The sequence below is a fragment of the Panicum hallii genome, chromosome 2 (assembly GCF_002211085.1).
Source record: "Panicum hallii strain FIL2 chromosome 2, PHallii_v3.1, whole genome shotgun sequence".
NCBI lineage: Eukaryota > Viridiplantae > Streptophyta > Magnoliopsida > Poales > Poaceae > Panicum > Panicum hallii.
In genome coordinates, this window is record NC_038043.1 from 55,370,934 (window position 1) to 55,397,342 (window position 26,409).

The following is a 26,409-nucleotide window of genomic DNA, read 5'->3' on the forward strand; positions in this document are numbered from 1 at the left end:
CATTGTTTCCCTAAAAGGCTAAAACTGAGAAAAACTCTGGTTTTGAAATAATGTGATATTGCATGGCTTTGGTTTTGAAAACTGTAGTATCTTAACTATGATTTTTGGAAACAGCGACATCCAAACAGGGCCTACAGTACAGCGTGCACCGCAGGCGGATGAACCCAAGGGTAAATCCAAGCAGAACCGGTAGATTCCTCCGGCCGGCCGTCCATCAGGATCTCTGAGCCGCTGAACGTGAGGTGGAGGCGGTAAAGAACAAGGCAAACTACACCGGTAGCTCGGCTGGCGGAGGCGACCGGCAGCCGGAACCATCCCGTCCCGTCGTCGTCCATCCGCCGACAGGCGCCTGCCACCGATCATGTGCGCCGCAGCCGCTGCCGACAAGACGAGGAGGTCGCGGCCAGCAAGCCCCCAGGGGCGTCCCCATGCCAAGCTCAGCGAAAGGTTTTCAACGCAGCAGCTGGCTCGCGTTGCTACCCTGTTTCCTTTGCCGGAGCAGCTCTAGGGCATGATGGCAATGCAGGATCAGATGAGCTCAAAGTCATGCTTGCGTTGCCAGGCAGCTCCAAGCCTCCAAGTGTGGTTACCTTTTGGTTCTTGGATGCTCAAAAATGTCCTCTCCTCCGATCCAACCAATGGAAGCTCCTATCAGCAGTCGCCTTGAAACCGATCCAGTGTCTCAGATCTGCTAGGGAAGATGAGCAAAACACGGTCAGATAATAAGAGGTACTTTGGCTGCAGTCATTCGCATGCGAATGATTAAGGCCGGAATTTTTTCCATAATCTACAAAAAAAATAATAGGGGGTACTAGTTTTTTTTGCAGTCTTGCAGAAACAGTGCAGACTGATGCAGATACAATCCCAAACAGTTAAACTGTTCATCTGAAGGTTCTGATCAACTACTGGCGACTGTTGATTCAGCTGGTAGAGACATCATTTGCTCCACTCCGAAGGCAATATCATTGCTAGTCATTCGGGTCCAGCCTGGGCTAACTGCACGGTTGTCAGAGGAAATGACTGGACTGTCGCACTGATCATCTGTCAACCTGGGAATGCGAGGATAACCGGTCAGTGATGTGATTTCTCTGAACAAGCGGTAAACAGTAAGGACTGCAGATACGAAAGAATGAGCCAAACAGGATGATGCACAGGAGGGTTAACAGAACACTCTGGAATATTAAGAGCACACCACAGCAGGGCCTACAAGCTACAAAACAATGAACCAAAGCGGATGAGCCCAAGGTTTAAATAATGATATGACAAAAATAACTATCAGGATGATAAGCACGCCAATCTGTGAAATTCATAGGCGAATATTGTTACAGGATTCAATGGTTCTCATAAATACCATAGAATAGGAACACCTAGAGCTTTAGGCACTTCCATAGTACAGGGAAAAATATCAGTTCTAGCATTCAGGAAAGCGAATGCTACATTTGTTTCTTGGAGAACGCCCGGCACATGCAGGTCTCATGATGATGACGACGAAAAAGAAGAGATAGTCGTGAATTGAACAAAAGTATATCATGATATTCAACATCCACATTGCCTTCTCCAGTTCTTGGAACTCAGCGCGTACGGCTCCTCCTTTTACTCTTCCTCCTGCTTCTCTTGTCATCAGAATCGCTGTCTGACGCGGATTCAGATTCAGACGAAGCTGATGACGTGCTGTCCCTCCGGTGCCTTCGCTTCTTTTCCTTCCTCCTGTGTTGCCGCTTCTTGTCCTCTGAGTCGGAGGAGCTGTAACTTGAACTGCTTCCGGAAGAATATTCAGAGCCAGTCACTGATGATTCGGAGTCAGAGTCAAACACTGAAGCATCACTGCTATTGCTATCAGAATCACTTGGTGAACGATGCTTCCTCTTACTCTTTCCCTTTCTTCTTTCAGATTTTTCCTTCTTCCTCTTTTCTTTCATCAACTTCTTCGCAGCTTCTCTCTCCTTTATAAGATCAGGATTCTTGAACTGATAAGAGACTGGTACACTTTTCTTCAACTTGGGATTCTTAAGCTGCTGCGTTCTGGAGGGACGTGACATGTACACCCGCTCATTTTTGCACTCGTAGGTCCAGTGACCATGCTGGAAACACTTCTGACATTGGGTATATGCCCCACCAGAAGAAGCTTCTGGAGCTTTTGGCTTCACAGTACCCAGTATCGCAGCCTTCTCTGTACTCATCAGATACATCTGTCTCTTAGCTTCCTTCCTCTCCTGCCAGCGGCTTGGCCCCTCTTCCTTCTGCCCATAGGCATTGACATTGCGGGCAGCAGCAGCAGCAGCGCGCTCAGCTTGAGCCCTGCTCAATCCTTTAGCCGCTGATAACGCAGCTGCCTTTATTTTGTCCGCCGCAGCCTGGGACTTATCATCATTTCCAGACATCTTGATTCACCCAGAAACTATCCCAAATAAGCAACCCCACTATCCTGCAAGGAATAACTATACTGTTCAATAGTGAACTAAAGAGGCAATTTCATATCTTCAGTAAAATGTAAAATAGGATCATCCTCGATCCAGCTGAAATGCCGACATACAGTACGTGCACACATTCAGACCCAGTTTTTCACCCCTTTTACTATAAGGATAATACAGGGCACACTCTTGGTCAGAGTATCACACATGGTCACAGGGGATTCAATTGTTTAGTTTTTTGTGTTTATATATTTATATTTTGGTTCTCACACTTGGCTACCAAAAAAATTAAATAAACAGTAGTATCGAACCTCTACACAAATATTTATATATCTTCCATATTTCAGTTTTGACTGTAGGGTGGCAGCATGTCACTACAGAAAGTTCTACCATCAATTTACCCTATTAACCATATCATATCAAATCCAATGATCATATGCCAAAAAAACTAAAAAAATCAGATCAATCAGCAATGAATCACTAACCACTGAGTAGCAATAACATAGAAGACAGTGCTATCCGAGCATTCAGTCAGTCCAGTGGCGTAGCTAGGATTTCACATTAGGGTGGTCCAACTTAAGATAAATTTTGTATACCACTATAAATGTAATATGCCAACATACAAGTATAGGATTTTACCAAACGTCCAAACACTATATGATCAAACCAAAAAGGTCTTACGAACATCTTAAATAAACAAGTCTGCAATATGCATATTTCTGAAAGAGGTCCAACTCTTTATGTTTCGACAAATCCACAAGAGAGTTACGAAACGTTTCAATTTATCATTCCAATGCCACATCCAAATCCTAAAATTGAACTGAAATAGTACCTAAATCAATTCTTCATATTCATACCTTGCCTTGTGCAATCCCTGTTCCAATGGTCGACGCGAGGGAGTAATCGCGCAAACGAGTAGCCGATTTGTTGATGCCCGATCCCCCTTTTCCGGTTGCCAATCTTCTCACCCGACTTCCCTCTGTGGTGCTGCGCCGCCGCGTCGGCCGTCGGCAAGTCCGTGCGTCCTATCTAGGGCTTAGTGAAGAGAGAGTGAGGGACAACGCGATAGAGGGAGGGGGAGACAAAGAGAGACTTGGGTGAGGCCGGGACGTACCACCCGCCGGTGTTGGCTGCTGCTCGCTGCCGGCTGCCCGCCCGCCCGCCGCCGCCGTCTATGGCTCGGACCCGCGCAGCGCCAGGGCTAGGGGACACGACGGGCCGCGAAGGACGACCAAACGATGCGAACAAAGATTGGTTGGAGTCGGAGCATAAAAGATATTGGGCCTTGGGCCGAAATTTCAGGGTGGTCCGTGGGCACAAATTTTGACGGAGTGTATTATTTATAGATATTTATATTTTGGTTCTCACACATTGGCCACCAAACGCAACAATCTAATGAAATTAATATGCAAAATTATATAGATATTGAAATTAATATGCAAAATTATATAACTTCCATATTTCAGTTTTTACTGCAGTAACAGAAGATAAGATATAACACAAATTGCAAACAGATCCTTCATCGGATGCAATTGATCATAGACTCTGTTACGCCTTGCCAAAGGAATGGAAAGTTTTTCTTTCGAGTTAATGCCAACAATGCACTGGTTCCAGTCTTGGCAAACTTGCTTTTCCGAACCAGGTTTGTGGAGTGCTTAGAACCAACAACTCTGACACTTCTCCTTAGAGAGTTGGCATAAGAGATGATAGTCACGATTATTCACAATTCTTCGTGCCCCGACAGGTGCAGCAATGCTTCACAACTTCCCTATGCCCGCCCAATCTTCTCCACCAGGCGTCTCTCGATCTCCATCCTCTTCCTCACCAGCAGGGTGTACTTCTTCAGAAGCTCCCTATCTTCCTCCTTGTCTCCGGCTGGGGCTGCAAGCTTCGAGCCAAGGGAGGTCTTCTCCAGATTGCCCTCGTACAAGCACGAGATGGGGACGAAGCTTCCTTCAGCGTTGCACAGCCACCCGTGGGCAGCTCTCAGCGCTGCACCCAGTGAGGCCGAATCTGGAACAGAGACGGCGTCAGTTTTGCGGCCATATAAATGGATGGTGATATCAGTTCGTCATAATGTGACAGGATCACTAGACAATCAAAATCAGGGAGCAGGTTTGTGCAATTACCAGGTCTCTGAACTGTGAAGACAGGGCAGCCAAAGATTTGCGCAATTGACTTGAGGATACTATCATTGGAGGATGCCCCGCCGGTTGCTATGATCCGCCTGGGAGGGTTCGGCATGCCGAATCTCTCAGCATGGCCTCGCATCGACAACATTTGACCTTCAATGATGGCACGGACCTACAGCAAAGCCTTATGAACCCATAGCCATTTGCTTGCCAAAATATCAGATATATTGAAGAATGTTTCTATTTGCAAACCTCAGATGGTGGATTGAATTCTGCCACTTCACGCTCTATCAGATTGTCAGATGAGGCATCATCAAGGTTCTCAACAATGTACCGATGGAAGCCCACTGCATCAAGAAACTGATTTCTTTCAGGGTTTGAATCTTTATAGTACAAAGGGGTGCAAATGTTACAAATACGGAAATACCAATACATCATTACCTGGAAGTGGTGGCAGGATTTCATGGTCTTTGTAGTAGAATCCTAACTTTCCACCTAAATACAAGATAAAGAAATATGTCATGATTCCAGGGCCACAGCTGATATGCTAATGCCAATCCATATTGGAAAGATATAAAATGAAATATGTAGCAAGGCATTCAAATTGCTAATTTATTCTCATAAAAAATGTTATTTCCCTGAGAATTCTAAAATAAACTTGGCAGAAAAAGGTCACTGAGAGAATACAAATTACATAAATTCTAACCATTTAGAGGGGGCGTTTTCTCTAGATAGCTGTTGAAAACATCCCATGATTTCTCTGCACACTGATTTCGCACATCTGAAACCACAGTGAGAAGTATTGTCAGCAATGTGACATAAAGCAATGGTACATGGTAGACAATAGAAAGGAAACGTGCATACCTTCTCTGGTCAAGGAGCCATTTTTGTAGCATAGCATCACCATGTAACCATCAGGCTCAACAGGGTTGGGGAAAACATGCCCTTCAAGACTTGGTTTAGCTTCTGCTGTTATCCCAAATACCTACAAGATAGGAAATGAATTATGTACAAGCATCAGGTAAACATGCCAAGTAACCAACACGATTTTGAGCACGTCTTCCCAACTTACTGTATCGCTAGTACCAAGGCTAATGGCAAGATCACCAGGAGTATTCAGAGTTAAACCTACAACAGATGCAAAGGTCCCATAAATGCTAATATAAGAAATCAAGAAACCGTTTTCATACCCATTTTCCACAGCTAAATAGATGATAAAAAATGTCAGCTGCTCAGTAAGAAGCACTAGTCAAACACACCTGCAAGGCTATTAGGATTGTCACCAGACCACTGAATGACCAAACAGTTCTTATCAAACTGAAACCTGAAAAGGTATCCTTTTAGGTAACTATAAAATGGTAATGTAAATACAGCATCAGTCATTAGGGTTTATTTTTCTTATTCAGCTAGCATGCCCAGTGATATTAACTTGTCCATCATGTTCAAGAACTTTATTTAAATCCAGTGATCATAATTTAAGTAGTGTTGAACTTCATATATTCATATACAATATACATCCAAAAATTACAGTAAAAATGGTGCACATAAATTGTGAGGTGTTCAGACTTCAGAGTTCATCTGGATCTAGTACAGCGAAAAGTTGTGAGCAGGAAAATTCTGCAACAACAGATTTACAATCGGAGCGCGTATTCCCGTTAACAGAAATAAAGACCAGCCTGAACCTTATATTGTGCTTGGTTGCCTCATAACACCTCAGCACTCATGCAAAAGGTGATTTCTACTTGCAAGATAAAAGGCATGACGTCGGAGAAGATAAGTACATGGCAAAGGTGATTCTGAATCTATGGTTGCAAACCAAGTATACTACAGGTCAGCTTGACAGTGTTCATTTAGCACAGGATTAATGTAAACAAAACTTACCTTTCTACAAAATAAGGAGCAATCCGGCCAGCAGCTGAATATGCTGGTGCTAGATTTCCAAGCTTTGCTTCAAGTCCAGGAGCAGTTGCCTAGAGCAGAAAGGGCACAATTTTGATAATTTAGTCCATGAGATATCTGAATAAAAGCCACAGTTTTGATGTTTTCGACTTTAGTCATTCAACAAATATTTAATGTATTACCAAATGAGCTAGCAAGTTACAAACCTCTAAAACAGTCTTTGACCAGGTTCTCTGGTTTATATCCATCAAGTTCATCCCAGCACCATCAGTTTCGTCAATACTTGCGTAGCTTCCAACAAGGATTGATGCCATGAATGAGCTCACCAAAGATATTCTCTCGGTATCTTCATAAACATTGGGCTCTGTTTGATAGATCTTTCGTATCTGGGGACCAGTGAATCTCTCATAGGCACGAGATCCTGTCAGTTTTGCTAACTCCAATGCACCTCCGACTGCATTCTCTATTTCTCTGCATTGCTTAGTTGTGCTACTGTCCATCCATATTGGTGAGTTCATTGTAGAAAAGGCATCCTTGAGCTGCAATAACAAACTCTTACTGGAATCTAGGGAGGAAAGAACTGCCTTGCTGCCCTTCTTCCAGTAAACACTGCCATGTTGCTGCCCACTCCCTGAGACGGCCACAACCTTACTGAAGTTTATCTTGGGTTTTAACTTCTCAAGCAGCAGCTCCAAAGCTTCCACCCACATAATGGTTGGTGAAAATATGTGGCCATCGTCTGTGGAATCTCTGTACACCCCACCTTCAGTTTTGTAGTGCTGCAATTCAGAGTCAAAATTAACAATTTCAGAAGCTACTATTGTTAACTCATTATTGAGTACAGTAGCTTTCAGTGACCTGTAAAATGAGTGACAGTATTAGATCCAAGTCTGATGGTAACTTCACAATTTAGGATGAAAATAAAAGGAAAAATAAAACCCAGAAAGGAATATATGAAGCAAATGGTGGTACAGTCATGGTTGCTGACTTATCAGTATGAAGAATACAAAACAAAGAAACCACATTTGAGCTGGGTCAAACCCTGATCGATTTCAAGAAGAATCACGCATAGGTGTATTTTTATATTTAGCTAAGAACTTGATTTTGCAGTCAGAGCTGCAGATATTAAATGAAATTGCCACATCACATCCGACTCAAAGTGTTGCTTAATTCTTGATCATCATCCAAAAAGAGTAAACAGCAAAGTAGCATGGGCAATTAACTATGTCCATAGCGCTGCACAAGGAAATTCACACATAGGGCCTGTTTGGATCCACCCCCAAATAGCAAAAGGGCAAATGGCAAAATTTTTGCTCCTGTCACATCAGATGTTTGGACGCTAATTAGAAGTATTAAATATAGTTTAATTAAAAAACTAATTACATAGATGAGGACTAAATGACGAGACGAATCTATTAAGCCTAATTAATCCATAATTAGCAAAATTATGGTAGCATTTGTCCTTTTGCACTTTGGGGTGTTTGGATCCAAAAGTGCAAAAGAGCAAAAGTTTTGCACTTTCTCTTTCTCTTTCCGTTGGATCCAAACAGGCCCATACTAAGTCTGCAGAATCTATATCATACTGCTACGGGCTACAGTTGCACTCGATCGAAATCAGATCACAACACTAAATTCGCAGTTTCTTAAGCCCCTACCACAATGACCCTGTTACGAACTCTACATTGTAGCAAGACCTCTCCACCATGAACTTGCACAGAAATCCCATGTCATCATGGCATCAACTCTATACTAATTAATTCCGATTACCCTTCTTTTTAAACATTCGACCAGAGTACCAGAGTAAAATTCTATTCACTCCACCGAGATCAGTACCTCCATAAAATTTAAGCACATTGTAATTCACTCACCCTTTACAGGCAGGCAAATTTCGTATCTTTACTCCCTCCCCGTATCGATCCATCGACTAGAACAATGAGCACTTCATATACACCGCGACCACAGCAAAAACAAGATCCAGCGCCCAAATAAACTGTAGGAGAGGGAGACACTGAGAAAGGGACGAGACTTACTGAGTGGAGCTGTCGAATCCGAGGAAGAGAGAGCCCTCCGGGAGGGAGCCTCGCCCCGCCATGGCCGCCGAGTCCCCCGTCGCTCAAGCTGGGACGGGACTACGAGCAAGCGCGATCCGGAAGGCGAAGACGACAAACGACTGCGCTGCGGATCAAAAGCCGGGAGAGAGATTATATGCCAGCGATCTAGAGGACGACGAGTGGACTGTCGACCGTCAAATTCGTTTGCTTCCTTCGGATAAGGATGTTTTGTTATTCATTGTAGCTGTTGGACTCCATCGTACTCCACTATAGTCTACTCCTATATCATTGTAGCTGTTGGACTTGGAAGTTGGAAGATGGAAGTATGGTCGTTGTACATCAGGTTGCTCTCTGACGCGTGGGCCCTTTTCTTTTTATCCACAATACAGTATTGTATAAAAATGTAGAATATGACCTGCCCACGCATCATTGAAATGCGTAAAATTGGCTTGGTTGGTAGAGGATATCGTCCACCTACTACTACATACCATATTCAGGTATTCACTCATATTTGATAAGGTTATTGTATATGCTTTCCTTTTTCTTACGAAACGGTTTACTTTCTACTTAAGTGGACATGAGGTTTTTAGAATAATTATTAAATTTGAAAGAGAGCATCGAACGAGCTCATCTAGGGAAACTTGTAATCGAAAAAAAAGTTGATTTTTTTCAAAAAATTAACAAATCAGGCTTAAACCTTATAGTAAAAGATCAATCTAATGCCGCTGCCATCTCTAACCCCTTACGAGTTCTGTGAAAATTATAATCATTTAGTTGATAATTTCCAGTAGCCAACACCTATGATAGGGTGTCATAGGGTGTCACATCCATTTCTTTCTTATGCTATCCATAGAGGTCCAATTCTTCATAAATCTCCCGTGTTTCCTTTGCTTCTATCCACGACACTCGATGATGAGCTTGGGGTTACGATGTACGAGAGTCGTAGAAGTAGAGATGCAAATACATATCCAATAGTATTTTATAGGTCACCTGAATAATTATAATGGTATATTATTCTAATTTATTTTTTTTCTAAATTAATTACGTATAATACCATCTTAATTTATTTTATTAAATTTTTAGTAAATATAACTTTCATCGCTACGCGGCAGCCTCCGGTTCCTTGGCACGACGCGCGCAAGGGCGCGGACCGGGCTGACGAGGACGGCAACGTCTAGTGCGAGATGGCGCGGAGGACGGCAAGGACCGCAGCGGGAGCTGCCTCATGTTGTTCCGGTTTCTCATGGCCGGCGCGGCGCAGGAGAGCTGGGGCGGCGCGAGCGAGTGGAGAGGACTGGGGCGGCGGGCGGCGCGGCACGCGTGTTGGTAAAGAACGAGCACTCCTGCTTGGGCCCATTTTGCCTGAGGAAGAACGCAGCCGTTGGATTCGGAATGGACGCTGGATATCGAGCTGAAAGTCAAGACGTGACTTGACGAAGCAAGTCACTGAATCCGGGGCTCCCCTTCCTCTTTCCGGTCCCTCCCTCAACCTCAACCCCCCCCCCCCCCCCCCCCCCCCGCCGCCGCCGCCACCAAGGGCTCCAGCCCTGCGCCGCCGACCTCAGAGCAGCACAGCCTTAACGCCCCCGCTCGCTGCTCAGGCGGAAGATCTTTCGCCGGGGATCTGATCTCCGGAGCTCTCCCCTCACTCCGTCGTCCCGCAGCTCCCGTTCCCCCACTGCGCCGCCTGTCCCCTCCCACGCCTCCTCGTCTCTGCTTAGCTTTGATTCTACGAAAATCGGCACACTCAGTTGTGCATGACTACATTGGTTCGTCTCGCCGGAAGAGCAGCTTCCTGGAGCAGGTAAGGCGTGTCTGATCTCTCCGGATTCCTTTGTGAACTAGAAGATTTATATGCCCGGTCCTTGGGACGACAGTGCCTGCAATCTTTGTTGCAGGAGTGACAAATCGGCGCCGCCCTGTGGTCTCGGCTTGTTTGCACAGCGTGGGAGGGCGTTTCAGGGCGTGAGAATGGCGAATGCTGGCAGCAACAGTGGGCGTGGCGCTCTGATTGTACTGGAAGGGTTGGACCGGAGTGGCAAATCATCACAATGTGCTCGGCTGCTGTCCTATCTGGAAGGCCAAGGTTGCCGTGCTGAAGGGTGGCGGTTCCCGGATAGGGGCACCAGTGTCGGGCAGATGATCTCTGCCTACCTGGCAAATGAGTCGCAGCTTGATGACAGAACGGTTCATTTGCTCTTCAGCGCGAACCGCTGGGAGAAAAGGTATGCTCTTTTCACAATGTAACAAAACTGTTTGGCCAACATGCTAGTGTGATATGTGGGAAGTTTGGTCTGAGTTATATACAGTATAACGTGCACAATGATTCAAGATTGCTGTAACTGTGGAGCTGTTTCGTTTGGTTTGACACTTGCAGAGCTTTGATGGAAAGCAAGCTACTTGGTGGAACTACTCTCATCGTAGACCGTTATTCTTATTCCGGTGTGGCTTTCTCAGCTGCTAAAGGGCTTGACATTGAATGGTGCAAGGTGAGCTTGGTACCATTGGGCTGTATGATGATTTCCTATCTTCGCATAAATACCTGGAAGTTGAGCAGTGACGCCTATACTATTTCAGGCTCCAGATGTTGGACTTATAGCTCCAGATCTTGTAATTTATCTGGATGTACAACCAGAGGTATTCTGTTTATATTCTCTTATTTTTATTCTGTTTATACTCGCTACAGTGTGTTTATACTCTCTATATTCTGTTTATACTCTGAGGCTATGGTGTTCCATAATGAAGGTGCTAGATTTTTTTTTCAGTTTTATTACACTATTACACACTGTAGTGATGATGGCCATTGTTCGGCCTTAACCAAATCAAAATAACCTTTACATATAGAACTCGGTGATTATGATGTAGTTAAGGTCACCCGGTATTGAATTCTGTCCTGGAAGCTGGAACACTAAAACAATCCACTTTATTTCTGAAGCTTTTGCCAAACTGCCAAAGGCAGGAAATTTGGGGGGTGGGAACTTTTTGTTCAGCAATTTTATTTGCCCACCTGCCTGTAATGCTACATACCAGCCTGTATGCTGAATTGATGTTCGATGTTATGTTTCACCTAGTCCCCGCTTCAATATTATACATTGATTATCCTCCTGCTTCATAGTGGTATGCGAATCTATTGTTACAGAAAGCGGCTGAAAGAGGGGGCTATGGTGGCGAGCGATATGAAAAGATTGAATTCCAAAAGAGAGTTGCAGAGCATTATCATTCACTCCATGATTCGACATGGAAGGTAACTTAGTTTCTGCAACAATCACCACAATAGGGTCTTTTGTGTTTGCTTTGTCTCTTGTGCAAGTGACTCAAGTTTTATGTGTCAACTCAAGGAACCAGAGTGGCAGGCTATTTTCTCTATGTATTCTCTTCAACTTCCTGTGATCTACTTAGAAATGCGCGCGGCTTTGCCGCGCAGGGCCCGTATTTCGTGGTTGGATTGTAGTTGATATAGACTTTTTCATGCACATAGTAGTATTATATGTGTAGGTTTCATGGTTTGCAGCCCGTTATTGTATTTGGTATATATTTTGGACACTCTATTATTTTGACGCTACTATTTAATTAGGATCTTATTTTTGGTATGGAACTGGAACTATCTTTTTATGTTATACTAAGTGTTTTTGGTTATTATTTATTTTAAAAATTTGTTGGGTAGAAAAGCTTTAGGTTTTGAAATTTTGAGCAATTTTTATATTCAAAACATGTTTCGGTGTCCGAATCGTAGGTAGAATGGATCTTACGTAAATATTTATGCAGATAAATTGTAAAAGCGCTTTGAATTTAAAATTTTATTATATAATAAAGATATAGATTTTGAAATTCTGAGCAACTTTTGTATTGAACTCTTTTTAATTCGAAGATGTTTTGGTGTCCACATTGTAGGCATAACGGATCGCATGCAAGCATTTGTGCAAATGAATTGCGAAAGCGTATTGAATTTTAAAATTTGCTCAATAATGAATTGTACTTTTTGAATATTTGATAGAATTCTATATTGAATAACTTTTGCTTTCAACGCGTTTTGGTGTTCAAATTGTACGTATAATGTTGCTCGTGTAGAAGTAACGGATGGAACGGGTTGTGGTTTGATTTAATTAAAATCCGAGGGTTTTTCTAAAACAATTCCTGAGAGAGGACCCGGACGGTGGGTTGATTTTATGAAAACTTAGGGTTTTCTTTGCAAATTTACTTGAACCGGGAAGGTTGGATTTTGGGTTGATTTTGAGAAAAGTTTTGGATTTGTTCGCAAAATTACCCAAGAGGGGAGGGTGGACTGCGGGTTGATTTCTCTAAAATCGGAGGGTTTTTTGGTTTTTTTTGGTTCAAGAATTGTATATAGAGATTTGTGAATGCTAATGTTGCCAATTTGATATGTGTGAAATAGAAACTCCCTAGATAAAGCAATCCATAGTGTAAATTTTGTTATCAAATGGAATGGATCTGCATATCTTACTCAACTCTTGTGTTTATGAAGATTGTTGATGGTTCCCTTTCCATGGAGACCGTGGAAGAACAGCTGAGAGAACTGGCTACGAACTGCATTCAGGAGTCTCAAGGGAAGCCACTTACCAATCTGACTTGGTGAAGCGCCACCATCCCGTGAAGAAACACAGTTCAGCACAGGCTGATACATCCGCGTCTTTATGTGATCCACCGTTGCTGGTGATGAGAAATTAGGCATCTGGCAGAGCTTTCATTTGCCATTCACTGCATCACTGTCCCGTGCGGAATAGACATTTCCACATTTGATTGGTGTTTTCAGATAACATTCTTCTCTACGTTATTTCTCAGAAAGTTTATCTGATGGCGTTCATTCGGGTTGTGTTGTACTAATGCAGAACGTGAGGATACGAAACACTTACTTAAACACTTCTCAGATTTCATGGCTATACAATTGCTGCTGGAAGAACAACTTTTTTTGTAAAGGCATGCATTGTCAGCTCAAGCAAAAAAGAATGTTAGCATCTGAAATCTCATTGTTCAAATCGATGCAAGAACGGTGAATGTAACCAAAATTCTTACTTCCCATATTGCTAAACAAAAGATGTGCCATATGTGTCCATAACTCCATGCTGAAACATCATATAACGAAAAACAGAAGCGTTATCTTCTTACTAGCATACCATGAGCATTAAAGGAACATGGTAAAACATCGAGTCTAAGATTCAGACACCAAGGATAAACCACCAAACGTAGCTTGTCAGAGGGCACGCTTTGGTTTTACTACAGATAACACAAAGTATAGCTCGCAGTGCATCTTGGCACAGGTAATACTTGAGATCCACATCTTCCGGGCCTCAGTTACACATAACTGTCGATCAGAGACTTCCTCATGTCATCGACAATCGCTGTGGGCTGCCCTTCTCTCAGCTTGAAGACGCTCTCAATGACCGAGAGCTCGGTGGCCGTCGTGTCTGAGCCACAGAATGCTGTCCAGTCATTCACAGTCATTCCTGCAGCAATAACCTCGCTGCCTCTGTTCACGGTTCCAGCCACGAGCGGGACTTGCAAGAGCGTGGAGAGCTCATCAAGGTCTTCAATGGATGTGTGAGGATGAACCTGTTTCACAGGTGGCATTGCACATTAGGAATAAAACATTTCCAAGCCGAAAAGAAATACAGTTGATAGTTAACACCGTACCAAGCCACCCCTGTTAGAGAATGCACAGTAGCTCCCCACAAGGATATTTCCAGCAATAGTCTGCCTGAATACCTCAACTCCAAGCACATCTGCAATAAACTCCTCCGTTTCCTGGAGAATCAAACATCATGAAGGGATCACCTTTAGGTAATTGAGAGAAGGCAAAGGTTCAGGGACCATCAACAGATATACATAGGCATACCTTGTCAAGGTCAGGGTGTGTAAGCGCAACATGATCATTGCAGGCTATGCAATTGCCAAGGGCTGATAACCTCTCATCAATACGCTGTACAACCACTTGATCAGGCAAGCAGTTCCTCAGATGCTGAAGCTCTAGAACAGTTCCAAAGCACAGGGAGGACGTAAGCATAAAAGATTCGTGATGAATGGTGTAACCCATGAAATAAAGAGGCAAAAATATCACACGTACAACCAAGCTGGAATGGTTATACATCACTAAAAGATAGGTACAATCTCCACAAGACTTCACCCTAGAAATTTCATGGAAACTTGTTCAACTGCAGGTCCACAATATAATCTGACGGCTTCAAGAAAACGTACATGGCACCCACAATCAACAAATACGACTTACCTCACGAAATGCAATAGCTCTCTAAGTGGTTTCAAGACTATTTTAAGTACAAACTAACTATATAATCCTTTTTTTATTAAAAATCACCTAGAGGTAGAATGCCAGAAACAACATTTCCTAGAACGCACAGATAATTTCAGAAAACTGTGCCATAAACTTGCAAAATCAAACGCAGCTGAACAAATATAAAGGAAGGAACATGCATGTGAAGAGGAAATCTGGACAATAAGTCCATAGAAATTCCTAATAACCAGCTGCGAGTAGGCACTAACAACAGGTCTAGCAGGAATAACATATACATAAATTTACATCATAAAGCAAATATTTACCTTGGTCAGTGGTGGTATGTGGCAATAGAAGTCCATTCTTGTTTCCTGGTTCATCAAAGTGGAAAAGTTGAAGGCAAGTAGACAATAACTCTGATAGCAAAGCCAAGCTCAAATACTAACCAACACAGAGTCGACCGATTATTCTGGTGCCACCTATAGAGGTCTTGACCACGGGAATGGAATCTGCAAGCTCAGCCTCAAATGCACTGCAAACCATGGAAGAATATGTCGTTAAAGTTAGATATTCCTCACTTGCACCAAAGGATGCTCAATAACTCAAATCAAAGAAAATATGTAGGACTAACCTGTAGAAGTTCTCTGACCCTCCAATTGCTACCAGACAGTAGGCATTTGTTAGCTTGGAAAAAACACCAACTTCACAATTGTTCTCAAACTGAATACCTGAACACAAAACACAAACATTAAAAGGATCATCAGAGTGAAAAATCACACAGACCCAACCATTTATACCCAAACGAGAACAAGTATGTATATATTTTTTTTCTTCTTCTTGAAAACCTAACAGAGGACAAACCAAGAACTGATTCACTTAAGAGTTCTTATATTTCAAGGATTTGCAATACCACTGTAGTATTTGTCCAAATGGCAATTCCACAAACTACAAACCAAACTGTGTCACACTATGTAGCTTCCAAAACGCTCATCAAACTGAAAGCAACCCTAGCCTTCTAACTCTAAACCCAAACTTCAGGCAAGCATATGCATTCAATAAACTACCTTCTAGACCCCAGAACCCATAACCTTCACCGCATAAATCATCAAAAAGGAACTATACATGTACCAGTCATCTAGCCGCAAAACTAGTACACCAAAACGCCCCCAAACGAAGATTAGAGCACTACCGACGCCATTTGTGGAGTATCATGCTCCTACGGACGAAACTCGCACCGGAAAATATGGCACAAGGAATTCGAAACTTACGGGTCGCCATGGCCGATGGGTGTTCGCAGAAGCAGCAGTTCCCTCAACTACGAGCGCGCACCTGCAGATCAAACACCAGAGCGATTTTCACCGGGGGAAGAAACTCGAACCAGCCGAGGAATCCAACTGGAGATAGCGATCTACGGAGGAACGAGGAAGCAATCGAAAGGAAAGACGAACCGGCGAAGCGGACTTCGGGTGGGAGGCGGCGGTGGTGGGCGCAAGGGTTTCGGGCGCGGTTCTGCGAGGGTGGAATGCGATGAGGGGAGGAGCCGCAATGATGAGCGTGGCGGTAGATGGGCACGGCACTCCGCACCCGGCCGGAGGCGGCGCGCGGTGGAGTTGTGGGCTGGTCTAGTTGGGCCCCACTTGTCCACGGTGGAGTCATGGGCTGGTCTAGTTGGGCCTCACTTGTTCATACTATTACTTGGTTGGGCCTGGGCTTCTGGTTGGCGAGTTGGCACATAAACGAGAGTTTTTTTTAAAAAAGGGTTTAAAAAAAATTAAAATTCCAAAAAGGGGTGCCGGTTGAGAAAAATTTGAAAAATGGGTGCCTCCCGCCCGATCATCGGGCGGGAGGTGTGGGGCCGGGGACATCCCGCCCAACCAGCGGGCGGGACCCTTAAAAAACTTTTTCCAGGCCCCCCCGAGGGCCCCTTCGCGAATAAGAAACTTTTCTTATTCGCGAACGGGTCCCTGAGGGAGCATCCCGCCCGGCCAGAGGGCGGGAGGCATCCCGCCCGGCCAGTGGGCGGGATGTTTAGCCATTTTTTTTTATTTTCCTTTGGAATTTATGATTTACAATCTATTTGAAATTGAGACTGTTTTCAAATGCAATATTGATTCGCCATATTCTTTTGTGTACATATAAAATTTTAATTCAATTTTACGAAAAAGATTGCTCTATCTAAAATTCGTATGAAGATGGTTAAACGATAACGTTTTGCAACGTAGAATCCGAATATTACGACAGTACGATAGATCAACCGATTAAAAAGAAAATAGTATCATACAAAAACAGTTTAAATGCATCTGGAGCACGGTGAGGACGAGGCGGAGGAGGTGCAGGTGTGAAGGGGTCATCCTGGGACTGTGCACCTGGAGCGTCATATGTCTGGGATGGGCCAATGATGTCAGGCTCGGCGCCGCCGCCCACCAGCTCTGACCAAGTGGCGGAGCCGCCCTCCCAGGCGTCCCAGTCCGGCACACCGAATGGACCGCCGTATGCAAGAGCTCCCGTCGACCATGCATGCTGAGCATAGCCATAAGAGTACGGTGCAGCTGGCCTCGAGCCTGACGGGAGAGACGGTCCTGGAGCATAGGCGCCAAACGTCTGAGGCTCCATTCTTGCAGGAGGAGGTCCCATTGCCGTCGAGTGCATGACTACAAAAGGAAATGAAATTAGTCGTGTAAATCATAGGTGATTGAAATGGCAATTATGAAGAACTTACAGCTTGAACTAGCGGCAGTACCGCTGGACGCTGCGTGCGGTGCTGTAGAGGTCGACGGGCCAGCTGTGTACACGTGGGCGGACGCATGAGATGAACTGGAGGTCCCCACGTCGTCTCTGCCGCGACACGTCAGTGCACGTAACGCTCGCGTCAAGCTGTCTTGAATCTTACGGAAGCTGTCCTTGTACTGTGCCTCCGGTATACGCACTCCACGTTCAATCAACGTGATCTGAGATGTAGCTTCGACCTCCGCGAAGTTGATCAGATCGATCTGCATACGTAATGGGATGCAGATTACTATTGGTATCGATATTTTAGAAAAAATATTTAATAATTCAAGTTGCGAAACACGTACCGCGCCACGGTGGTCCTGATCACGGTACGAGGGATACGTGTCAGAAATGGTCGGCTGGTGCTGATCCTCCGCGTCATGAATATGTGAACGAGTGACGTACGGACGCGTACGAAGGAGGTACCAGCGGAGGTATGCGCTGTAAGACGCCTCTGTGTGTGGCTGCGGCTCGTCCCACACATCGTCAGGTGCGTCTAGCCACCCTTGCACGTACTCCTGCATCTTGACGACCCAGTTCACCTCGTTGGCATGATATCCCCTGTGCGAATATCTGTTGCGAACATTTGAAATTCAACATTGCTTTATGATAATGAATATATAAGTCATACAAAACGTGTTATCACAAACTTACTCGTGTACGTTGCGCGGCACGGCCTGGAACGCTCGAGGTACGAGAGGAAACTGCTGTCGTCGCCCGAACTGTCTCATCACACGCTCGACGCAGTACGGCTCGACGAGAATATCGAACACTAGGTTCGCCTTTGTCAGCCAGTACTCCTCGTCACGCGTGCAGAGGGAAGACAACCCATGCGGCGCACGTGTCTGGATAGCCGCAGCGGTGTACGGTGTCCAGATGACATCCTGTGGCCGCATCCGATCAAATTCGGACACGAACTGAGGGTATGCTTTTCGGACCTGCCGATGTGCCCAGCTCATCTGAAAAAATTACACAACTGCATCGGTACTCCTCGTATACAGAAACGTATAACAGTAAATTAAAGAGCTTAAAAGAACTTACCCGTCGATCGGTCCAAAGCGAACCCATCGTGGGGCTATCCTCGTCCCACATCCCGTACATCTCGGGTGGATAAGGCTCTTCGCTGATTAGGGGACGCGCTATGGCGAATCGCTCGTACGACCATAGCTGCAGCAGAAGTGGGCAGCCTGTGATGACGGCAGTCCTCTCCGTCTTCAAACAGGCCTGGCAAAGACCTCGGTACGTCGCAGCAAGCACTGCCGATCCCCAGCTCCACCCAGGTACCTGGCCCGGCTCCGCATCCGCAATCGCGCGCGCGTATTGCATGAGCACCTTGTCCACGTAATTGCCGGTAGAGTTGCAGAAAAGAGTCCAGCCGAACAACCATAACAGATACGCCTCCAGGTATCGTGACACCTCGTACTGCCCAGCCAGAGGGTGCAGATCCTGAGCCTGTAATATATTTGTTCAAAACTTAGAGGTACTCACATATGATTCAATTAAATTAAATAAAAAATAACTGGACGTACCCTAAATTGTATTACCCAACTCTTGGCGGGGCCGGGCAAATCAGGTACGTTCACAACAAGTGGCGGGTTCGCGGGACCAAACCGCTCCTGCAGCTCCACCCTCCAGAAAGGTGGCACGGCAACCGGGCCAACAGCTTCACCCGCAATGGGAAGACCGAGCAGGTACGACACGTCCTGCAACGTGGGGGCCATCTCCCCGCACGGCAAGTGGAACGTGTGCGTCTCCGGACGCCACCTGTCCGCCAACGCTGCAAGTAGAGAGCGGTCCAGCTGCATCCGCTTCTTCGCGCCACCGTCTTGACCGTCGCCGGCCTGAAGCATACGTGCGAGTGGCAGCAAACCAGCCTCACGTAACCTGTATATTTTGCATTGTGGTTACAATTATCTTACACGCTATACATTAGTTTCGTAAAAAAAATATAAAGTATCACCTGTCAAGCCAGCGGTCGTCCAGGTGCAACAACTCCTTTGCTACACGAGGGCGCAACTCGTGAAGCTCCTGCCCCTCCACCGCAGCCAGGTACGACCTGTGCCGTTCATCGATGTGCGCGTCAAGGAGCTCTGGTGTCTGCGCCATATCTGCATGAAAAATATAAGTACCGTAAGACACATTCCTACGAACAATTGAAAATACTATAAACTATTTACAATAGAACTGACCTAACAAATATTTATAAAAGCTATTCAAAATACTGAAATCTATTCAAAATATAACTACCCTAAAAAATATATCTAAAAACTACTGCAATTATAAAAACTATTCAAAGTATAACTACCCTAAGAAATATTTCTAAAAGCTATTCAAAATACCGAAACCTATTCAAAATATCGAAACCTATTCGAAATATAACTACCCTAAAAAATATATCTAAAAACTACTGCAATTATAAAAACTATTTAAAATATAACTAGCCTAAGAAATATATCTACCAACTATTAAAATATTCAAAACTATTTAAAATAGAACTATCCTAACAAATATTTCTAAAAACTATTGAAAATACTGAATTCTACGTATAACTACCCTAACAAATATTCGTAAAAATAATTAATAATTATACGATTATAATACCTCCAAACCGACGTGTGGACAGGGCTTCGCCGCTTCGTCTCCTCTCTTCCTCTCCTCTCCTCCTTTTCTTTTTTCTGATTTTTGATGAATTTTATGAGAATTAGGGGGTGGGTGGGGGCTTAAATAGTGGGGGGGGGACATCCCGCCCGTTGGGAGGGCGGGATGCCCCCAACGGGCGGGAGGCCCACGTCCCGCCCTCCCAACGGGCGGGAGGCCCCTCGGAGGACATCCCGCCCGTTGGAAGGGCGGGATGTCGCCTGACTTTTCGCAAAAAGGCCCCTGCGAAGAGGATTTCCTCCCCCGCCGACCCCCGCCCGTTGGATGGGCGGGATGCTTCATCCCGCCCTTTCATTGGGCGGGAGGTACCCATTTTTCGAAATTTCCCAAACCGGCACCCTTTTTTTGAATTTAAATTTCTTTTTAACCCTTTTTTAAAAAAAATTCCATAAACGACGAGTCGGGCCCACAGATCCAACGCTCGCAGCATTTCAGGTTGCAATCATGAGACGTTTCAGTACTAGTGTTCTACACTTGAACGGACTATCTCAAAAGGTTCTGAAGATTCTGACGTCGGAACTGAATACGAGCTCCATCTCAAGCACAGGCTTCGCCATCACATCTCCATTCTTGGTCTTGGCGAGCAGCCTGCAGCTCGTCTGACATCTCAAGACCTGGAAGATCTGACATCAGAAATCGGTGATGCCATTCGCCAAACGCACCAGCACCACAAATTCACAGGCGCAAAGCAAAGATCGCAAAGCACAGGTTCAAAGCTTCGACAGTTTCGTCACGTGTAATCCATCCGCTCTAATTTTATTGAAAACCAAGTTCCCAATTTTTCAGTTTCAGCCATGTTTACAGCACATGTGCATGCATACAAGCCGCAATTGGCCACAGGAAGATACAATGACTCTATGCAGCACCTTCCCTCCCCCCCCCCCCCCCCCTCCCAAACACACCCCTTGGAGCAAGATTAACTTATCAATCACCACACCACCTTATTCAGTCTGCTTTCAACTTTACATCTTCCAGGTCGAACCGCTATGCTGCAAGGAACAAGCCAACCAAACACACGATCACACTCTGCTCTTTCGACAGCAATAAACTGGGCAGCAAGGCTGATAGTCAGTACGCAGACCTACCTTCAGACTGTTCTTCCTAGTTCGAGCATGCAAGAAGTTCGAGAAGGGAAGCAACAAAGTGCATCTGGACCTCCTCGTCGATCGTCAAGAAGAGTGGCACATGCACGAACAGCGATTTGATGCCATGTTGCTCTGCAAACCGAAGAGAGTGGTAGTACACGTAGTTGCACACGAATCGGCCAGCGTCATCCGAAGGCACCACGTCATAGCCTATCTTCCGGAGTGACTTGGTTAATTCGTTCACTGGGAGCGTAGTCTGGTTGGTAATGAAAACGTGATTAATCTCAAGATCAAGAATGCTTCAAATGTAAAAGACCAAAAGCCCTAAAGAGTGAGCTCAACTCAAATTCATAGTTCTAGGCTCTAGCAGGTTGTTTGATACAATAAACAACATTTTGATTCACATATAAAATTCACCACTCTAGGAGGTTCATCATCATAGTATTTGTTAATTTCTCACAGACTGGTGTTTTTATTCAAATAGAAGTAACAGGAAGGGATTGATTATTGGACTTGGACTTCTATATCAAACTGACATTTTTGGCAGGTACAACCAAATACATTTGAGCACTAAGTTATTTATGAACTTCAGACACCTTTAAAGGTAAATAATTTGTGCAGAAAGTGAGTTCCAGATGGAGAATGAATTAGATACGATAGGGCACAAGATTAGAAAGAAATAAGAATGCAATCTACAGCTCTGTTTCAACAAGCACCCATCAAATCAAATGTATTAACTATTTACCTCTCTTGTCCGCGAGATGCTTCCATCAGATGGAACAATTGGGACCCGCTGCATTGGAACAATGAAGCTGATAAAATGCAATAGCAAGATTTATACAGATAAGAATAATAGGCATATTAGCCAAAGCAACCTGAGGTTTCCATCCTAGCTCATCTGGACAACGGAAGGTGGCTTCATTAACAGCTTGGTTCTCAAGTGCAAACCTTGTTGCGCCACTGTTGACCCCAAAGTGGATCTGAAAAATGTTCCATAAGAAAATCAGTTCAAGTGGTACCGAATATAATTTACATATTTTTGCTTTATTTTCAGAAAAGGGATGATCACATTGCTACATCAGACATAACCTGCATCCAAAAGTGGAGTTCCAGCTCTGGGTGCTCGCACAGTCAAATGCAACCCTGAATTACTAATTGGTGACAACTGCCGAGACCCAGGAACCGATAATGCAAATGGTGGCTGACCTTATTTCTGAATCAGGTAGGTTATATATCGATCAAATACTAAAGAATTCATTATTCCATCTGATGATGCATGAAGGAACTTGCTACTTGGACTGGAATAATTTAAATGCTAACATCCTGGATGAGAGACATAAAAACTGGCGAACAGTACAAGTGTCGAACACAGACATTTTAGATAAAAATTAGAGAAAAGCTGCTTCATCTAACATAATTCTAGAACACATTATCAAGAATACTACTAGCAGTAGGCACTCACCCAGATTACTTGTCCCTGCGCCGACGACCCGTTCTCTCTGTCTGTGATAGCAGATTCTAAAACTTTATGTAATGTGCCAAGTGCACCCTGCCCTGCTGTTTCAAGAACTGTGCAGCTGCTGAGCACAAGATTTTTTGGCAACCCTCTCTTTTCCATAAAAGACTTAAGATTGGTCACAATTTTCTCAGTTGGGTTCTCAGCAACCCCATGAAACTTCTTAAATCCAGTAACATGGACAGTCACAACTGAAGGTCCTTCTGATCCCATTTACCCTTTTGAGAAACACCTAACACCAACGAACTATTTTCCAAAAACCTGAAAAATAAAGACGATAAATTGATAAACATTAGCAATGCACACACATTACTAGACATAAAGCAATTGTGGCAATCAAGTTCCAAAAAGAAAAACTAATGTGGCCAAACCATCAATAAATACAAACTTATCAAACCTTAAGACATGGAGAAACTACTGCAGGTAGTTCCACCTGAGGAACACTACTCGCATGCAACATGAAACCAAGCTAAAATGTCGGTAACAGTACATTAAACTTCAGTAGCAGTAAAGATTATTGATTGAAATGAGAAGGCAATCATTGTTCAGTGTTTTATTGAGAAATGAATGAACCACCCAACAGTAGCATCACGTAAAGCAAAAATAAGTACGACAAGTACCTAATTCTTGATTGAATGATAAGAACCTTATTCAAATTTCGAAGACAAACGTATCCAAATAAGTAGGAAAATAACCTAATTCCAAAGAAAAACACACTGCTGACAACAGCACCAGAACTGAAGAAGCAAGAGCACGGATCCTATGCCTACCCCTACCGAAGCAAGCCTGGCCAAAAGAACAAATTCCTTCTAAACTCTAACTAGCAAAGCTCCTACCAATATGAATGAAACTAGCACGCAGCCTTCAAAGTTCAAAGTATCCACCTTCCAATCCAACCCGGCAACAGTACAATCCAAATTAAAGTTCACCCAACCAGCTATCGTGCTATATATATATATAGCACGATAAGCTTTTCAATATACATATACATATATATATATATATGTATATGTATATTGAAAAGCTTATCGTGCTATATTTTCACAGAAAGGACCATTCACGAGTACAATCACTGAATCACATATAAACTGAAATCGATGTGCCCCTGTGGAGAAAAGTCAGGAAATGAAACAAAGCAATTCCTTTCAATCATTATCGCGGTTACTAGTCAACTCTGTTTAGCATAAACGTCACAATCAGCCGAAGCCAGCAGCCAGGGGAACCAGAACCACACAAAGTACCAAATCCCAATTCTCCATTATTCCGTGCCAATCGTCATCGAACACCAGGAACGAACGCTGGCACTGATTTGCAACTAAATTAACAAGGAATTCGCTAGAACCCACGAGTCCGAGACACTAATCCAACTAAAGCCGCCACCTTTGGTCCTGATCACCTCAAAATTCCCCTAAGATCCCACGGAAATCAACCAATACGATCCTTAATTCCGCAGGCAAAGCAAGAAGCCTTCCCGCGTGCCTAAGAAGCCAAGAAAGGGAGCCCGGAGTTTCGGCACGAACCAACCGCAGCCTTCCCCCGCGCACCAAGCCGCCCAACCGAGCACACAAAATTCTCACCTTTGGGAGCGGAGGCACAGCGGGACGCGAGGACTGGAGCCTCGCGGCGATCTCAGGAGCCGTACCCCTCGTGCGTTTCTCGCTGCTGCGGCGGGAGACGGAGGTGGATAGAGGTGGATGTGTGGGGGGGGGTGGGGGGTGGCGGGGGGGGAGCGGTGGGGATGAGCCAGGCGAGGCGAGCCCGTCCGCCCCTTTAAAGCGCATCGCGCAGGCGAGTCAGGTGAGCAGTGCTCTAGAACACTAGAGCCGCAGAAGCAATCAAGAGGCGGTGGTGGGCCCGCTCTTCAGTGACTGATCGTGCCGGCTGGGTGGGCCCGCTCTGACGTAGGGTAGTGCTAGCTAGCTACTGCTGCGTAGACACGGTGCAGTGGGCAGTTTGTTGGATGCCGTCAGGATCAATCAAAGATGACAAGCCACAAAGGATGAAGATGCCATCTGCAACATGGCCGGAGTTCGTTGGCTGTTTTCATCAAGCGTTTCATATCGATCAGAGTCGCCACTGGCTCCTCTGACCTCTTCCAAGCAGCAGAAATTCCGCGAGGATCTTAAATTTCCAGACAAATCCAAGCCCTTTCCAGCCAAATCCAAGCCCCTGCATGGAATCGCGCATCATATAATTAAATTCATCCCAGACGCAATTCCAGACACATGAAGCCCGCAGATGAAGTTGAGTCGGATATGGACCGGCAAGACCATCGCCCCTCGAGATGACGATGAAGAGTGAGGCCACGGGGTCACGTCACGGCTCTGCTTTCGCCAGCGCAGCAGCCGCCGCCGCCGCAGTCGGCAGTCCTCAATGATTGCAGCAGGTGCGTGATTGATTGATCGAGAGATTGCGGCCGGTTTGGGATTAGCTCGTCGAGAGAGGAAAAAAGTAGTCAGAAATCCATTGCATTGCCAGTTCCTGCATCCACCAACTTCTGAAATCTGAACCAGAGACACGGAGAGTGATTGATTACGAAGAAGAAGAAGCAGCCAGATATAACCCCCTGCAAGACCCATAAAGATTCGATAAACTTATAAAGAAAGGAAATGCGATCAAGTAAGGACAGATCATTAACAGCCATGTAATGGTACAAGCATCTTTACAGCTTCTCAGTTGGATTTTTCTGCATGTTTAAAGCATTTGTGCAGAGTGCAGTGCATCAGATGAGAGTGACCAGGTATGATGTACCCATCCAACTTGCATGCGTTCCTCTCAGTAGCTGCGGAGAGGTGAATAAACAAACGGGCAGATCCAAGCCACCCGGACCAAGTCGTTGAAGGAAATGAGATGCTAGAACATTGTTCAAAACACAGAATTAAATTTAAGTTATTAAATAGCTTTGATATATCTTATTTATAAACATATGCCCGATAAACTTCTCGTCGGTTGCTCTTCAAAAAAAAAGTTTTGATATATACATTTACACGCTTTTTACTAACTTTTCTTTTGCCAGCCAAAAATCATAAGTCCTGACAAAATCGTAGCATAGAACTGTACTATGAGTTCACGACATCTGTCAGCTATCACTGTGGACCTTTTAGTTTTGGTCCTTTTCAAGTGGTAATCAACGATTAAGCAGTACCATAACCACTTCTCTAATAAGATTCTATGTCCTGAAACGGTAAAAACAAAAAAAAAAAGCTCCATGAAAAGTCAGCCTAGTGATGATCTGGAGATTCCTTGCTTGGTTAGCTCGGTGAAGTGCAGAAACTTAACCCAACAGCCACTATTTTAATCAAATGTCTTTAATAAAGTCCAACCATTTAAAGGAATTCCGAATCTCCTGGAGAAGGGTAGGTGCTTTCATATTCTTCCATTGGTGTTCATCAGCCTTATCCCTTTCTGCAATTTCTTTAACCGGCTAGTCGAATTCACTCTCCACATTGGCCCAAAAGAAGATCGTGCGACACATGCAGCAATGAAAATATTGCTAAGCGCTGACGGATCGTCAAACAAGAAAGTATCTTGATTGCATTTTGACGTTTAAATCCCAACTAGGCTATGCTACGTTGGTGACTGAACAGCCATGTAAATTCAGTAATCCTCCATGAGACCAGTGGCTCTTTTAGCACCAACCATTC

At 44.5% G+C, this 26,409-nt stretch overlaps 5 protein-coding genes across 9 annotated transcripts; 1 reads left to right on the forward strand and 4 right to left on the reverse strand.

The window, feature by feature from the left end:
• Positions 1-1,246: 1,246 nt before the first annotated feature.
• Positions 1,247-3,678, reverse strand: LOC112882819 (zinc finger CCHC domain-containing protein 10-like). Of its 3 annotated transcripts, none has more exons than XM_025947968.1 (3): positions 3,526-3,678; positions 3,269-3,446; positions 1,247-2,425 (listed from the first exon to the last, which is right to left on the reverse strand). In XM_025947968.1, the coding sequence occupies exon 3, from the start codon at positions 2,379-2,381 to the stop codon at positions 1,572-1,574; it is 810 nt and encodes a 269-aa protein (XP_025803753.1). In that variant the 5' UTR covers positions 2,382-2,425; positions 3,269-3,446; positions 3,526-3,678; the 3' UTR covers positions 1,247-1,571. The 3 variants fall into 3 exon arrangements, with proteins under 3 accessions (XP_025803753.1, XP_025803752.1, XP_025803754.1); XM_025947967.1 differs by having other exon boundaries at positions 3,269-3,440; positions 3,526-3,670; XM_025947969.1 differs by having other exon boundaries at positions 3,269-3,436; positions 3,526-3,645.
• Positions 3,679-3,860: 182 nt separating this feature from the next.
• LOC112883105 (xylulose kinase 2-like) lies at positions 3,861-8,730 on the reverse strand. 2 transcript variants are annotated; one of them, XM_025948337.1, is made up of 11 exons: positions 8,473-8,730; positions 6,649-7,221; positions 6,425-6,513; positions 5,803-5,867; positions 5,616-5,671; positions 5,408-5,528; positions 5,250-5,324; positions 4,985-5,038; positions 4,796-4,890; positions 4,541-4,715; positions 3,861-4,424 (listed from the first exon to the last, which is right to left on the reverse strand). In XM_025948337.1, the coding sequence occupies exons 2-11, from the start codon at positions 7,150-7,152 to the stop codon at positions 4,180-4,182; spliced, it is 1,479 nt and encodes a 492-aa protein (XP_025804122.1). In that variant the 5' UTR covers positions 7,153-7,221; positions 8,473-8,730; the 3' UTR covers positions 3,861-4,179. The 2 variants fall into 2 exon arrangements, with proteins under 2 accessions (XP_025804122.1, XP_025804121.1); XM_025948336.1 differs by having other exon boundaries at positions 6,649-7,300.
• Positions 8,731-9,979: 1,249 nt separating this feature from the next.
• Positions 9,980-13,391, forward strand: LOC112881678 (thymidylate kinase). 2 transcript variants are annotated; one of them, XM_025946487.1, is made up of 6 exons: positions 9,980-10,297; positions 10,392-10,718; positions 10,871-10,982; positions 11,071-11,130; positions 11,633-11,737; positions 12,977-13,391. In XM_025946487.1, exons 1-6 carry the CDS (start codon positions 10,251-10,253, stop codon positions 13,085-13,087), a joined length of 762 nt encoding a protein of 253 aa, XP_025802272.1. In that variant the 5' UTR covers positions 9,980-10,250; the 3' UTR covers positions 13,088-13,391. The 2 variants fall into 2 exon arrangements, with proteins under 2 accessions (XP_025802272.1, XP_025802270.1); XM_025946485.1 differs by having other exon boundaries at positions 9,982-10,297; positions 10,371-10,718.
• Positions 13,392-13,508: 117 nt separating this feature from the next.
• On the reverse strand, positions 13,509-16,312 carry LOC112881679 (eukaryotic translation initiation factor 6-2). The gene is made up of 8 exons (XM_025946488.1): positions 16,186-16,312; positions 16,006-16,066; positions 15,369-15,465; positions 15,184-15,269; positions 15,064-15,108; positions 14,345-14,475; positions 14,143-14,253; positions 13,509-14,061 (listed from the first exon to the last, which is right to left on the reverse strand). Exons 2-8 carry the CDS (start codon positions 16,013-16,015, stop codon positions 13,804-13,806), a joined length of 738 nt encoding a protein of 245 aa, XP_025802273.1. The 5' UTR covers positions 16,016-16,066; positions 16,186-16,312; the 3' UTR covers positions 13,509-13,803.
• Positions 16,313-20,889: 4,577 nt separating this feature from the next.
• Positions 20,890-24,498, reverse strand: LOC112882299 (pyrrolidone-carboxylate peptidase-like). Its single transcript, XM_025947323.1, has 6 exons — positions 24,343-24,498; positions 22,712-23,026; positions 22,125-22,229; positions 21,995-22,042; positions 21,250-21,505; positions 20,890-21,153 (listed from the first exon to the last, which is right to left on the reverse strand). Exons 2-5 carry the CDS (start codon positions 22,976-22,978, stop codon positions 21,266-21,268), a joined length of 660 nt encoding a protein of 219 aa, XP_025803108.1. The 5' UTR covers positions 22,979-23,026; positions 24,343-24,498; the 3' UTR covers positions 20,890-21,153; positions 21,250-21,265.
• Positions 24,499-26,409: the final 1,911 nt, after the last annotated feature.